Source organism: Malania oleifera, chromosome 9, assembly GCF_029873635.1.
Source record: "Malania oleifera isolate guangnan ecotype guangnan chromosome 9, ASM2987363v1, whole genome shotgun sequence".
Taxonomy (NCBI): Eukaryota; Viridiplantae; Streptophyta; class Magnoliopsida; order Santalales; family Ximeniaceae; genus Malania; species Malania oleifera.
The window spans coordinates 37,918,413-37,932,656 of NC_080425.1; the positions used below are offsets into that span (position 1 = coordinate 37,918,413).

General features: G+C 36.7%; 1 protein-coding gene across 1 annotated transcript; it reads left to right on the forward strand.

Annotated features, from left to right (window-relative positions):
- Positions 1–202: 202 nt before the first annotated feature.
- LOC131164602 (RHOMBOID-like protein 10, chloroplastic) lies at positions 203–12,047 on the forward strand. The gene is made up of 9 exons (XM_058121906.1): positions 203–508; positions 7,044–7,294; positions 7,488–7,542; positions 7,650–7,730; positions 7,809–7,905; positions 7,984–8,051; positions 10,500–10,598; positions 10,896–10,937; positions 11,560–12,047. The coding sequence occupies exons 1-9, from the start codon at positions 320–322 to the stop codon at positions 11,716–11,718; spliced, it is 1,041 nt and encodes a 346-aa protein (XP_057977889.1). The 5' UTR covers positions 203–319; the 3' UTR covers positions 11,719–12,047.
- Positions 12,048–14,244: the final 2,197 nt, after the last annotated feature.

Genomic DNA, 14,244 nt, shown 5'->3' on the forward strand with positions numbered 1-14,244 from the left:
CATATCTGTTTAAGGTCGGTTTCAAATCATTTCAATCCGCGGAGTAGTTATAGCAAAATCGCGTAAAATTTTTAACTCATGTCTATTTATTTTTCTACAGATTTTATAACAAAAAGAGTATTATAGGAATAAATTTAAACTATTTTTGGAAGTCGGACGCCAAAGGAATCAGCTGAAGTTCCACGCACGGTTGGGCACGTTCGAGTCGCGGACCGCAGCACACACGGGTTATAGTTTGTCCAACCCAAGTATCGGGATTTTGCATTCTCACTGGGAACGGCGAGAGAGAGAGAGAGAGAGAGAGGGGCGGGGGTTAGGGATGATGGCTTCAGGTTGGGGCGTGCCTCAGCCCCATCGGTTTCCAATATCCAAAGTGGGTCCCACGCCGTCCCATCTCATCACCACCGCCGCTGCTTTGCGCTTGGGCCACCTCGTCCGCCGTAGTATAACTGATTACCACCACCACCACCACCTCCAATTATCGCGCCTCCTTTGTTCCTCCTTCGAGGTCTGCCTCTCTCTCTATCTCTCTCTCTCGTGTTTTGTGTACTAAATAATTTCTATGGAAGGAAATAACATTTTTAATGTTTATCGTTGTTGTTGACCCTTGAAAACTTTCCGTTCTGAGAAAAGAAACTAAGGAAAACACTCGTGGACTGTTTTTTTTTCGTCTGTAGTTTACTCGGTTTCTCGGCCGCTAAACACTAAACCCAGAGGTTTTCGCAGAGAAGGAAAAATCCAAGTGAATTCTACTTGGTCAAATATTTTTCTGAGTTTTGAAATAACTCGAGGATCACACTGGTCCATGATGTGATACGACTCGACCAAGAAAAAGGCTTAATGATGATTCTATTTTTAGATGTTTGAAATTCTGAAATTGGACAATTCCTGTCTTTGGTTCTCTATGCATGGTTCAACTGGCGCTAGAGTGAGGAGAACCTTGAAATCGTTGGAATGCGATTTTTTTTTACTTTTTTTTTTAAATATTATTTTGCTAGGATAGAAATAGGACTCATTCTGTTTGTGAGTTGAAAAACGTGAAAGAAAGGGGGAAAAAATAATCAAAGATTCCAACTTTTTCTTGTTTTACAATCAAATACTAAGAAATACAGTAAAATATATAGCAAATCAATGAATAATACATTTTTTTCTTAAAAAAAAATTGGATTGTGTAAATTTTCATTCTTCATCATATTTGACATAGGGATAAATACAATAAAAATAATCACCTTATTTCATTTTCATTTCTTTTTCTCACAAAATCTGGAGCCCATGAAGAGGGAAAACACAGAGAATGCTCAATCACTTACTGTGATTCAGCCTTATTATGCTCCACCATATAATCCACAATGAGGAATCATTCAATTACAAATCATTCGCACACTCACACTCCAACCCAAAACCTGTTACATCCAAAAGCTTACCCGTACAAAGTTGTTTGTCTCACAGCCTCATATGGTACCAAGGATTCTTGGCTCTAAAACTAATACCTAAAGACTCATGAACCCTATTGTAGATGAATTGAGACTCTATTGTGTGTGGGTACAAGCCTCTCAAGTTGAAACCTATTGTTTATGGTGTGACTCTTATATTTAGGAGTTTATAAACAAAGGGAAAAACATATGGATGTGGTCTTGGTGCAGGGTAGTAGTAAAGACTCGTCGATGAGTGCGATCGAGAGTCAGGAAATCTCAGAGTTCAAAGACTCGTCGACGAGTGGCCTTCTCTGGTTTGTCGATGAGAACAGGTCGACAAGTGCCTTGTTCGTCGATGAGTGGTCGCTAGGTTGCGAGAAAGAATTTAAATTTTGAATTTGAATGTTGGAGTGTTTGGGTATTCGGAGGGAAACCTCCGAGGGGTTGTTATATATGTCATTCTAGGCATATTTCAACATATAAGAGAGTAAGAGAGGGTGAGAGAAGGAGAGAAGATCATTGTATTATGAGACTTTGATTTTCATAGTGAATCTTTTGCCGATTGCTCCCGTGGATGTAGGTTTTGCCGAACCATGTAATTCCTGATGTTGTTGCACTTATCTTTATTTTCTTTATCATGCTATGGTTGTGGAATGTTTTCTGTTTATCACCATTTTGTTTGTTACAAGTATGTATTTGTGATCCTTTATACAATGTTCATTCCGCTGCGCATTGTTGGGATAGACCACCTTTTTTTTCACAACAAAACCAATCATTATTAAAAAAAAGGGATGCCAAAATGAAGTAGGAAACGGTGATTGTTGCATATTCAGGATGCCCTACATTGGTCGACTTGTTTGTCCCTTTTTAAAAAAAGAGACATTTCTACTCTCCATTTGGATTGTACAACCTATCCACCCTGGAATGGTTGTCCCATCATGACATTTCTTAAACTCAAGCCACACATACACACAACAAATCTCCATATTAGCTCAAATTTTGCCTCATTAAAAAAATGGCAGCATGGTGCACAAAGCTCCTGCGTATGCGGGGTCCGGGGAAGGGGCGGACCGCTGCAGACCACAATGGGTCTATAGAATGCAGTCTTACCTTGTATTTTTGTAAGAGGATGTTTCCACGCCTCGAACCTGTGATCTCCAGTTCACACGGTAACAACCTTACTGTTGCACCTAAGCTCCCCTCATTGTGAAGTGTTAATAGCTCCACCTCTTCACTATATCAAGATCTGCATATTCTTAGGTGTTATAGTTTCCACTCTTCTTTCCTTGGGTGTATCAGTGTGTTGTCCCCACAATTCCAAGCTTATGCAAATTCTTTGCATTTATTCACATCCTTTATCATAACGAGGGGGCCTTTACTAACATTAACCTGCATGGCTCCCCCTTGAATTGAATATCCATACACTTTTCATCAAGCCTTCCCAAAGATATAAATTATTCCTAGATGTTAGTCATCACCTTGCTCAATTTCTTCACTCTTCTATCATGAACTCCAATCGTCACTCTACCAAATACCAATCCTGCGGCCTTTTCTTCCTCATCATTGACACGGTCATGGACCCTTCACACTTCTTGTAAGTACCAATTGATCCATTCCCTTTTTAGAGCACATGTGATATCAACAATCTCAATCAAGCAATCATACCATGTAGTACATCTTTCAAATTTTACCCATGGTCTTGCTATGTCAACACCTGATCATCATATTTCTCCACCACACTTGCAATGCCCTCTTTTAGCTCCTTCCCTTTCTCCTTTTTCTCACAAATCTTCTAGATTTTCCTTCATTTTCTTCCAAAATTTTTGGGTGTGCCTTATTTTATGAAAATAGGAGCACTCCTTGGTCTCTACAACATGTCATTGGATTGGAACTGAACATCCTTCACAAACATATATGTTAAGAGTTATCAACCCAAGATATCTTATAAGGGTCTAAGTGAGGTTCCAAATGGAGTAGCATTCGAGTGACCCCATTTATGGAAACCACATTCATTCAGCATCTTCCATCAATGATTATTTTGCAAACCTTTTCTCTAGTTTTGAAAAAGGTGTTGAAAGGCTTGAATTTGTGCTCAAAGTTGACAAATGGCATTCCTTTGTCCAATAATTTTTCACCATTTTGCTGGATTCATACATATATATACTGCAAGTATATATCACCGAAAGCCTTCAACACAATTTGCAAGCAAGCTTGACTCCAAATTTCTCAATAACCATTATCAATTCACATGTAGTCTTGAGTGCATGCAGAAATTAAAAAATATAGAGAATTCACGAATGCAGCAATGCTAACTAACTTTTATTGTTGGTTATAACAAATCAATGTTGATGGCAAAATAATAGTTCAATTTAGAGCCTTTACCCTTTTCTATCAAAATATCACACTTAACTATATATCTTGTTTGGAACCAAAATCTCACGCAGCAAATCAAAATCTTAGGAGAAAACACCAAACTCTCATGGCTTGAGCCAATTTCTCGTGATTCTAGCAGTTGCAGAATATTTTGGCAAGTATGCTCATGTGCGCCACTGGCACGTGGGGCATGTGAGTCATTGATGGCAACTTTCGGCGATGACTTTTGGTGCAAAGGGAGATCAAGGAAAGGTGGGTATGGCGGTGGTGGTAGTGTGATGAAAAAATTATAGGATGGTGGGGATTTCGAAGGGCTGTTGGCTGGCCATCCTTCTGCCGGCGCATGTTGCTTTTGTGGTGATCAGACGATGATGAAATTGTAGGGGAAGGGACATCAGGGTGTCTGTTTTTGATAGTGCGGGTGGTGTTGTAGGATGGTTGTTTAAAAGTGGTGTTCGAAGATTTGGGGACACAACTGGAATTTGGGAAGTTGTTTATAATTGATTTTTTTTATACTGAAATTTTTGGGCAAAGAAGAACTAGTGAGAGATATGAAGGAAGAGAAACATAGGGAGAGGAATGCAAAAAGAAGGAAGAATAAGGGAGAAGGAGGAGGAAGAGGAAGAAGAAGGGCAGATATTGCTGGGCAGTGGGCAGTGGAGGATTAGAAATAGAACAGAGGATTGGAACCAGAGAGAGATTAGGTGGAAGATGAAGAGAAGAGGAAGAAGAAAAGAAGAAATCAGAAATAGAGAGTGTTGGTAGAATTAAGGGAGAAAATTAGAAGAAAAGAAGGAGAGAACATGGTAGAAAACAAGAGAGAAGGGGAAGATGGGGGCGGGGTTGAAATGGAAGAACAGAGATTGATATTGGGCTTTGATACCAAAGATGCAGGGGCAACATCAATTATCTGCAGCCACTGGAAAGATTAGAAGAAATTGAAGAGGAAGGGGAAGGGAGTATAGAGGAGATACAAGGGGGAATTCACGCTCACTTCTCAAATTCAAATTCAACAATAACAGCCTACAACATTGCTTTCACTGCTATGTATAAGAAAGCCTCTTCACATGAAATACACATATAACCCTAAAACTACATTACAAACATACCCCTAGAATACACAAATATTACAAACAAGACCCCAAATACACATAATTATATACTAAACACATAATAAACAACTAACTAAACTCAACAACCCTTAGCCCAATTCTTATTTATTATTCTCCAACAAGGATGTCCTTTAGGTCTTGCTTTTTGTCCTACGTCACAACCTATTTTTAAAAAAAATTTTATTGTCGCCTTTTATAGTTTTCACTTGATTCTCATCCATATGTGTGGCTTTTGAACTTCAAAAATTTCTAATTGTTTCACAACCTATCAATGTTTGCAGGTGTTGTAGAATATGATACTGAAAATTGAAATTGCTTGTACATTATTGTGAATATGTACAGAAAATTAATTTGATTTTGATGGATATGAAGGCCTTAAATTTCAATTTCAACTAAAATTTCAAGGCTTCAAAAGTACAAAAAATACAATGTCAGTATCAATTTCAATTTTGATTTTTTTCTTTTGGATAAGCAAAAAATATTAACAAGAGAATGTGGCAAGTTACAATGAGAGGAGGTCAAGATATCCTCTTAAAAGCAACGGAAGAGATACAATACAACTACCCTAAAGCTAAAGAGAAAAAAAAAAAGGGCAGCCCAGTGCACAAAGCTCCTGTATATCTAGGGTCTGGGGAAGGGACAAACCACGATGGGTCTATAGTACATAGCTTTACCTTGCATATTAGTAAGGAGCTGTTTCCACACCTCAAACCTGTGACCTCAAGGTCACATGGCGACAACTTTACCATTGCGCCTAGGCTCCCCTTTAAAACTACCCTAAAGCTGCCATCCTAAAAGGATGACGGAAGTTAGCTGGAGTTTTTTAAGAAACTTTAGAAACTAGTAATAGACATAATGATGCAAGATTTGAAACTAAAATGTTATTAATAAAACCATCAAGGACAGTAACATGAGGTATAATGCACAATAATTGTACTATAATAATCTTATTAGACATATTCAATTAATATAATGAAATTCATAAATCAGTTAAACTTATCACACAAATACAGAATTTAGATATAAATGGCCAAATAAAATGTTGTATATAATTATCAAAGTTTAAATTTTCATGTAATTTCAAAGTATGAAAGCTATTCCTATCCTTGTAATAAGCTCTAGTTTCAATAAAATTAATTACTTTTTTTGATAGCAAAGGAAGAGATTTTATTAGAAAGAGAAGAATTTACAAATAGGAGAATAAGAAATCTCCCATAAAAATTCTGAAAACATCCATTAAATAAATAAAAAAAAATACTTTGAAATATCAAAGCAAAAAATTTCTCCAATCTCGCTGAATTTCTGAGAAGCTTGCTCCCTTAAAACAACTAGAACCAATGCACCATAGAGAAGCCAAACAATGTATCTTCTCCCAAGCCAGCTGCCTGCTCAATTTTATCCCTGAAAAGATCCATGCATTTCACTCTAACCATAAACCCCACAGCACTACAAGTATTCTACACTTTCATAGAGCAGTCTTATCCGTTTTCCTTCCAAAGCCCTCAAAAGAGATAGCCAACATTCCATCCACCTTACTGCATAAACAGAAGCTTCTCCCAACACGCCAAGTAAATCACTCCAGATGCTCCTAGCAAAATCACAGTGTGAGAACAAATAAGAAATCGACTCAGAATTCAAACAACAACGCACACAAACATTTGGAGGTAAAGCCTTTAAAGGTCTTCTAATTTGCAATAGATTATTAGTATTAATTCTATTTAATTAGCTAACAGAGAAATTTCCTTTGGGTTTTGAACCGTTAATTTGAATTTCAAGAAATTTAATTATATGGTCAAAATTCCGACAATTTTTCCAAAATGTTAAGATTTCAATAAATTTCAGGTGATTCATAGGAATATTGACAGAAATTTCAACTATTTGTGGAAATTTAACACCATGGTGGGTATGACATGAGGGGGTTATGATGCTTCCATAGGAACATTGATGCATCATGCACGTGTTTATTTTATGCTTCTCCCCCCTGGTTTTACCTTTTAATCTAATAGAGGAAAACACTTTGGATTGGGTGAATTGGCTGTAAAGGATTCATGTAACCGACCACCTAGTGGGACTTAAGGCTTGTTGTTGTCGTTGTTGTGTTTTTTACCATTTATCATTTCACCTTCTTATTATTCTTGTGCAGAAAATTTGGCATCTATATGATGTGCCTGAATTGAAGGACATATGGCATAAAAGAGCTCTCCAATTCAAAGGAATCAATTTTCCATTGTCAAATGATTCTTTTTCATCAGCATGCTCATTGTTTCTATGTTTCTTCAATGGGGAAGAAACTACAGAGAGCTCCAGAGACGAGGCGCCATCCTTTAAGACAACCAGTAAAAATTTATTTGATGGGAGGCGATGGACCAATATACTCCTAGCCATTAATGTGTTGTGGGTGTCACGTTTCTAAACTAAGTTAAAATTATTAAGAGCATGCTCTAAGGATATGATATCTCCTGTATAGCTTAATGCAATTTCTTCTTCTTCTTCTTCTTCTTCTTCTCACACACACACACACACATTCATGCTCCTTGCTCAAAATGCTTAACAAGTTTTATTTTTTTTGGTAATTTTCTGTATACAGGGTTTATATAGCACAAATTGCAACACAAGGGAAGCTGTTGCTATGGGGTGCTAAGGTTAGAATAGAAAGAAACTCTAGATTCTATTCTTTTTACTATCAAAACCCCCATTTTGTTATATTACAATCTATTCTGCATTTGGATAAACTTAAAAACATATGCAGGTTAATAGTCTTATTGACAAGGGTCAGTTGTGGAGGCTGGCCACTTCTTCCTTTTTGCATGCAAATATTGGGCATCTCATGGTTTGTCTTGAATCTTACCATTTAAAATTTCTCATGGCAATTAGAGTTTGGTCAGTAAAAGAGTTGTCTTGATTTCAGGTTAATTGTTATTCTTTGAATTCTGTTGGTCCCACCATGGAGAATATCAGTGGTCCGTGGAGATATTTAGCAGTTTATTTCACCTCTGCAATCACAAGTAACAGCCTGTAATCTCACTGCAATAGACGATGAACTTGCTTATTTTCAAAATTCTGATTCAATTCAAGAAAATCAGGTTCAGCAATGAGTTACTGGTTCTGCAATGCACCTGCAGTTGGTGCATCAGGAGCAATTTTTGGATTAGTAAGTCTTTTTTCTTTTTTTTTGCGCTCTTTTTTGGGTCAAAATTTTCTTTGGAATTTTTAGCTCATTATTTTATGATATTGATCTACCCAAAGTCTATCATAATGATAGTGAAAGAGGTATTAGGTGAATCTAATGGAAGATATTAGGCAGTAAAGAAAGTTAAGAAACTAGTATAAAACATGGCAGTTGTAGAAATATAGAAAATCTTGAAAAGTTTAGGGGCAAGGGAAAGTGCAAAAAAGGCTATTAGTGAAGTTAAACATAGAGCTTATGATACTTTATGTACTAGACTAGATACAAAAGGAGACGGAGATGTTTATAAACTTGCTAAAGTTAATATAAAACATATAAAGACGAGAATGGTAATGTATTAATCAAAGAAGAAGACATAAAAGAGAGGGGACAGAGATACTTTATTAAGTTGTTTAATGAAAACAAAATTATAAGCTTGAGCTTGGAAGTGATAGATGAGGAAAAGACTAAAAATAAGAGATTTATTTGCAAAATTAGAGTCCTTGAAATTAAGATAGTTTAAAAAAGATGTAAAGTGAGAAATCGAGAGGTTCAGATAATACACCAATTTAAGTTTGGAAATGTTTAGGAGATACAAGAAGTATATGCTTAATTAATCTATTCAACACTATTATAAAATCAACAAAAATTCAGAGGAGTAGAGGAAAAGCATGTTAATACCGTTATACAAAAACAAAGGCGATATTCAAAATTGTACTAATTATCGTGGAATTATATTATGAGTCTTATGATGAAACTATGGGAAAGGGTATTTGAACAAGGAATAAAACTAGAAAACAAGAAGTGTATGCTTAATTAATCTATTCAACACTATTATAAAATCAAGAAAATTTCGGAGGAATAGAGGAAAAGCATGGTAATACCGTTACACAAAAAGAAAGGTGATATTCAAAATTGTTTAATTATGCAGAATTAAGATTATGAGTCATACGATGAAACTATGGAAAAGGGTATTTGAACAAAGTTTAAAACTAGAAATGAGAGTTTTAGAGATTCAATTTGGTTTTATGCCTAGGAGATGGGCAAAAAAAGCTATTTATCTTTTAACAATATTAATGGAAAAGTTTAGGGAAAAGAAGAGAGACTTGCATATGGTTTCATTGACCTAAAGAAACCCTATGATAGAGTACCTTGGGAAGTTCTTTAGTGAGTTCTAGAAAAGAAGGGAGTCTACAGTAGATATACAGAGGTCATTAAGGATATGTATGTTAGAGGAACAACTAGCATTAAGACTATAGGAGGGGAATTTAGAAAATTTCCAATCACAATAAGTGTACATCAAGGTTCTACTTTAAAATCTATCTTTTTGCTTTAGTAATTGATGAACTCACTAGGAATATTCGAAATGAGATCCCTTAGTGTGTGTTGTTTGCAGATGATATTGTCTTGATTGATGAAAGTAGGAGTAGTGTGGAATCTAAGTTAGAACTTTGGAGAACCATTTTAGAGTTTAAAGGTTTTAGGATAAGTAGGAATAAGAGAAAATATATGAAATTTAATTTTAGTAACATATGGGGGCGGGGGGTGTATTGGAGAAGAGATTAAACTTGATAATCAAGAAATTAATAACACTAGTAGATTTTGATATCTTAGATCCATTATGCAAGCGGAAGGGGAATTGAAGAGGATGTAACATGTAAAGTTAAAGCAATTTGGGTAAAATGGAGGAGTGCGTCGGACATGTTGTGTGATCGTAAAATACTCTTTAAATTTGAAGGAAATTTATATAAAATGGCTATAAGGCCAGCCATGCTTTGTAGATCAGAATGTTGGGTAACTAAGAAACAATATGTACAAAAAGTAAAAGTTGTTGAAAGGTAAATGTTAAGGTGGATGAGTGGTATAATATTAAAACACAAATTAAGGAATGAACATAAACACAATAAATTAGGCATAGTATCAGTCAAAGACAAGGGAGGGTGGCTTAGATGGTTTGGGCATTTGAAATGTAGGCTTAGTGGTGTACCTATGAGGAGGAGTTAGTTATTGTTTCTGGTATTAATAATAGGGATAGACTTAAAATAACATGAAATGAGGTAGCGGGGAAGGATTTAATGGCTCTTATGTTAGAGGAGGAAAATGCTATCGATTGGGTGAATTGGTAGAAAATGATTCATGTAGCTGACCCCACTTAGTGGGATTTACGGTTTCTTCTTGTTGTTATCTACCCAAAGTCGCGCGAGTTGGAATCTATGTCAAACTAGACCTTCAAGAGTGGAAATTTGGAGAGAATATTTTCAGTATTCAAAGTTAATGGAATGGATAGAATCATGAGTAGTTTAGAATAGCTGTAAATGCAATTGTCCTAATTTCATTTGGGAGGTTTTTATATTTTATTCTTGTATACTACAATGTGAAGTATGTGCACGAATATTCCTTATTTTGTTATGTAAACTTTCAGTGTTTGATCAGGTTGGCTCTGTGGCTGTGTTTGTTGTGAGGCATAGGAGAATGGTTGGTGGTGGCAAAGAAGACTTGCAGCATATAGCACGTATAATTTTCCTAAATATGGTAAGATCTTTATTTCAGTTCCTAATGTTGGGACTGCTCATAGTTTTGCAGCCCTTGAAACCATTAATCTGTCAATTTCATAGGTGTTGCTGGATTTAATTATCTTTTTTGCCTGAGTTAAGCTGCACAATTTGGTTCTGATTGCTACAGTTTTTTGCATATTTATTGGTGTGATCCGTGGATATCCTCAAAATATGCTTGGAAAACAATTTATTTAGTATATAAAATTATGTAATCTATCTGAGCAGTTTTGATTTTAATGGTTTGCACATTGGTTATCACAATCTATCATGCCAGGTTATCGGGCTTCTCTCCAAGGGCATTGATAATTGGGGACATGTAAGTATAACAGAAATGTTTCCTCCCCCCTTCCCCCCTTTGTTTTTCCTTCCTAGAAATTTACTTTATGCCAAGTACCTTCAGTTCTTCCTAATTGATGGGGTCACGATAATTTGCATTTTGTTGCAAATGTTTGTGTTGATCCTTATTCTTCTGCAATTAACACCCAACTTCCATGAAAATGCTGCTGTTTATAAGGGCATGAAAAAATATTTGTTGAATTGGATCCCACTTGAGCTTCCATTTTCAAAGCTTCTAGTTAAGGAATTCATTATTATTATTATTATTATCTCAAGTTTCTTCAAAGATGTTTACACAAAATTAAAATTTTTGGAGATGTCAATTGGTCACCCAAGGTTTAAAATTCAGTTGCTGCACCCATTCTCCTTCCTCACCTCCTCACACCGCCCCACCCCCACCCCCACGCCCCCACCCAAAAAAAAAAAAGGAGAAATGGAAAAATAATAATAATAAAGAAACCGTTGCTGCTTTTGTTTTTTGAAAACTGACCTATACACACGTTTTCATTTCTCAAATATAACTCAGAAGTTTATGGACGTGGGGTACTTACAAGAATGCCTAAAGCCTATTTTCATTTTTATGTTACATTTTTTTTTTTCAGTTAGGGGGCTTGCTTGGAGGGGCTGCCACATCGTGGTTCCTTGGTCCTGCATGGAGGTATGAGCCGCTGTCAAGTGATGGGCAAAGGGTTGTAGCTGACAGAGCTCCAATTTTCTGTCTCAACAACCCAAAGAAAAAACTTCCTGGGGGTTTCAACTGAAAAATCGGTTTTGAGATGTTGCTCTTCCTGGCTCTCCCTCCGCCGCTTTTTCTTCCTTCCCCAATTAAATACATCAATGTCATTGAGTTGCTTGTCCAAAACTGATTGTAAACTTTCTAGGGTCATGTCAACTGAAATAGGCTTTTCTCGTGTAAAAAATATATCTAGATGGATTTTATTGTTGAATAGCTTGAGTTTTATAGGAAATGTGCATACTTTCCTTTTTGCAAAATTGAGTTTCTGTTGGATGATTGATGAAGGGTTTCACTTATTGTCATAGAAATTCCTGTTAAATTCAAATAAGATTCGATTCTAAGTTTCCATATACAGAGTGAGTGTATTTTGATGTATGGGCATATACGGTTCCAGGTTGCATGTTAGTTTGAATGCTTTTCCTTTGTTTCTTTTTGTTGGTGCGACTGACACTGGTGCAATTAATATTTTTCTCACAATAAATACGATTCCAAGTTGCATGTTAGTTTCAATTCTTTTTGTAGAAATCCGAAATATCTTTGAATATTTGGAGTAATTTAGGGAAGTATATATTGTATATTATTAAGAGAGATTTGTTTAGGAGATTAGTTCCATATTTAGATTTTTGCTAGGGTTTCTATAATCCTAGTTAACAATGGCGGAAAGAGCCTTCAATAGTAGAGCTCCATCGTCTGATCGATTCCTCGACGTCTACTATCTATCTCAACCGAAAACCGCAGTTGGTTGGGGCGGTGGCGATGAGCTCGACGAGGACGACATCTTCTGCACTGGTGACGCCGGCACGGTTCAGGATGGGAAAGTGGAAGAAGGACAGAAGATAGCTTTCATGGATCCTTCGACAAACCTAGAAACCCTTGTTTTAGGACTCGGCCTCGATTAGCCGCCGTCCACATCTTGCCCGAACTCTTCCGATGCTCAGGAAGAAGCGGAACGCGATGGCGGTGAGCCGAAACCTTCGTTTAATCAAGTAGAGATTCTTAAGGCTCTCGAAGTCGTCGAGAGAGACTCTGTCGCTATTGCCGAGAGCTTCACTTCTCTTTTCGCCATCCTCTGCTTGGCTCTCTTTGAGGTTACAAGCAGGTTCGTTGATCATATATAGTTGTTTAGTGATGCTGTTGACCGCCCGATCTTGTGTCGCAAAGCTTCAATTTCATCAACGTCATCATCATCAAGGATGATTTCTTCCATGCCAAAACCCTCTCCAAGCACGCACAAGAGAGAGAGGGAGCCCTGAGTTGTCGCAGTCGGACACGAAGTGGAGGCAGGCCAAGGACTTATCTAGTTTGTTCGAGAGATTGCCGGAGAGGCAAAAATACAGAGACCTAAAAAGTGACGGGCTAACCGAGAGACGGGGCGAATCGCAGACTGGGAGCCTTGTGAAACTCTATTGGAGGACCTCGTTTAGTTATTACATAGCTTCGTCTACCACAAATATTTCTTCGGGTTCTTAAGCCCAAGTAGGTAATTTTTTGCAAGCCTTCGAGTATAACCTCCCGATCTAAAACTCCTTAGATTATTGATTCTGGTGCTTCTAACCACATGACTGGTGCCTATCATCTTTTCTCATCATATTCATCTTATGCTAGAAATTTGAAAATTAAAATTGCAAACGGATCGTTCTCGTCTGTCGCAAGCAAAGGGAATATTCGACTCTCTTAACTCCATGACACTAGAGTCCGTTCTTCATGTTCCTAATTTATCTTGCAACTTACTATCTATTAGTTAGTTGACTAAGAATTCTAATTGTTTTGCTAAATTTCTTCCCTCTCATTGTGTTTTTTAGGACCTATCATCAGGAAAGACGATTGGCAGCGCTAAAGAGTGTGAGGGACTCTACTACGTTGAAGAGGCATCTATTTCAAGTGAAAATGAAATTTTGTTATGACATTCTGGGATGAGCCATCCTAATTTTCAATATCTAAGACGTTTATTTTCTTCCATTTTTTTAAATAAAACATCTTCTGAATTTCAGTGTGAGATTTGTAAACTTGCAAAACACCAGCATAATTCCTTTCCAAAATCCACATACAAACCATCCAGACCCTTTACTATGATTCACAGTGATTTATGGGGGCCCTCATGCTCTCTTAATCGCACTCACACGAGATGATTTGTTACTTTTATGGATGATCATACTTGTATTTGTTGGTTTTACTTGTTGAAAGATAAAACTAAAGTCTGTTCTATTTTCTCCGATTTCCACCTCATGATTCAAACACAATTTCAAACTCACATTTAAATTTTACGTACTGATAATGGTACGAAATAATTCAATGATATCTTGAGACATTATCTTCAAGAAAATGAAATTACTCATCAAAGTTCCTGTGTGGATACCCCTCAACAAAATGGGGTTCCTGAACGTAAAAATAGGTATATTCTTGAAGTAGCTCAGGCATTGATGCTCATTGCACATGTGAAAAAATATTTTTGGGACGACGCCATTTTAACAGTTACACATCTCATTAATCAAATGTCTAGTCGAGTTCTTTTTTTTGCCACTCCTCTCCAGAAACTCCAGGAATGGTTTCC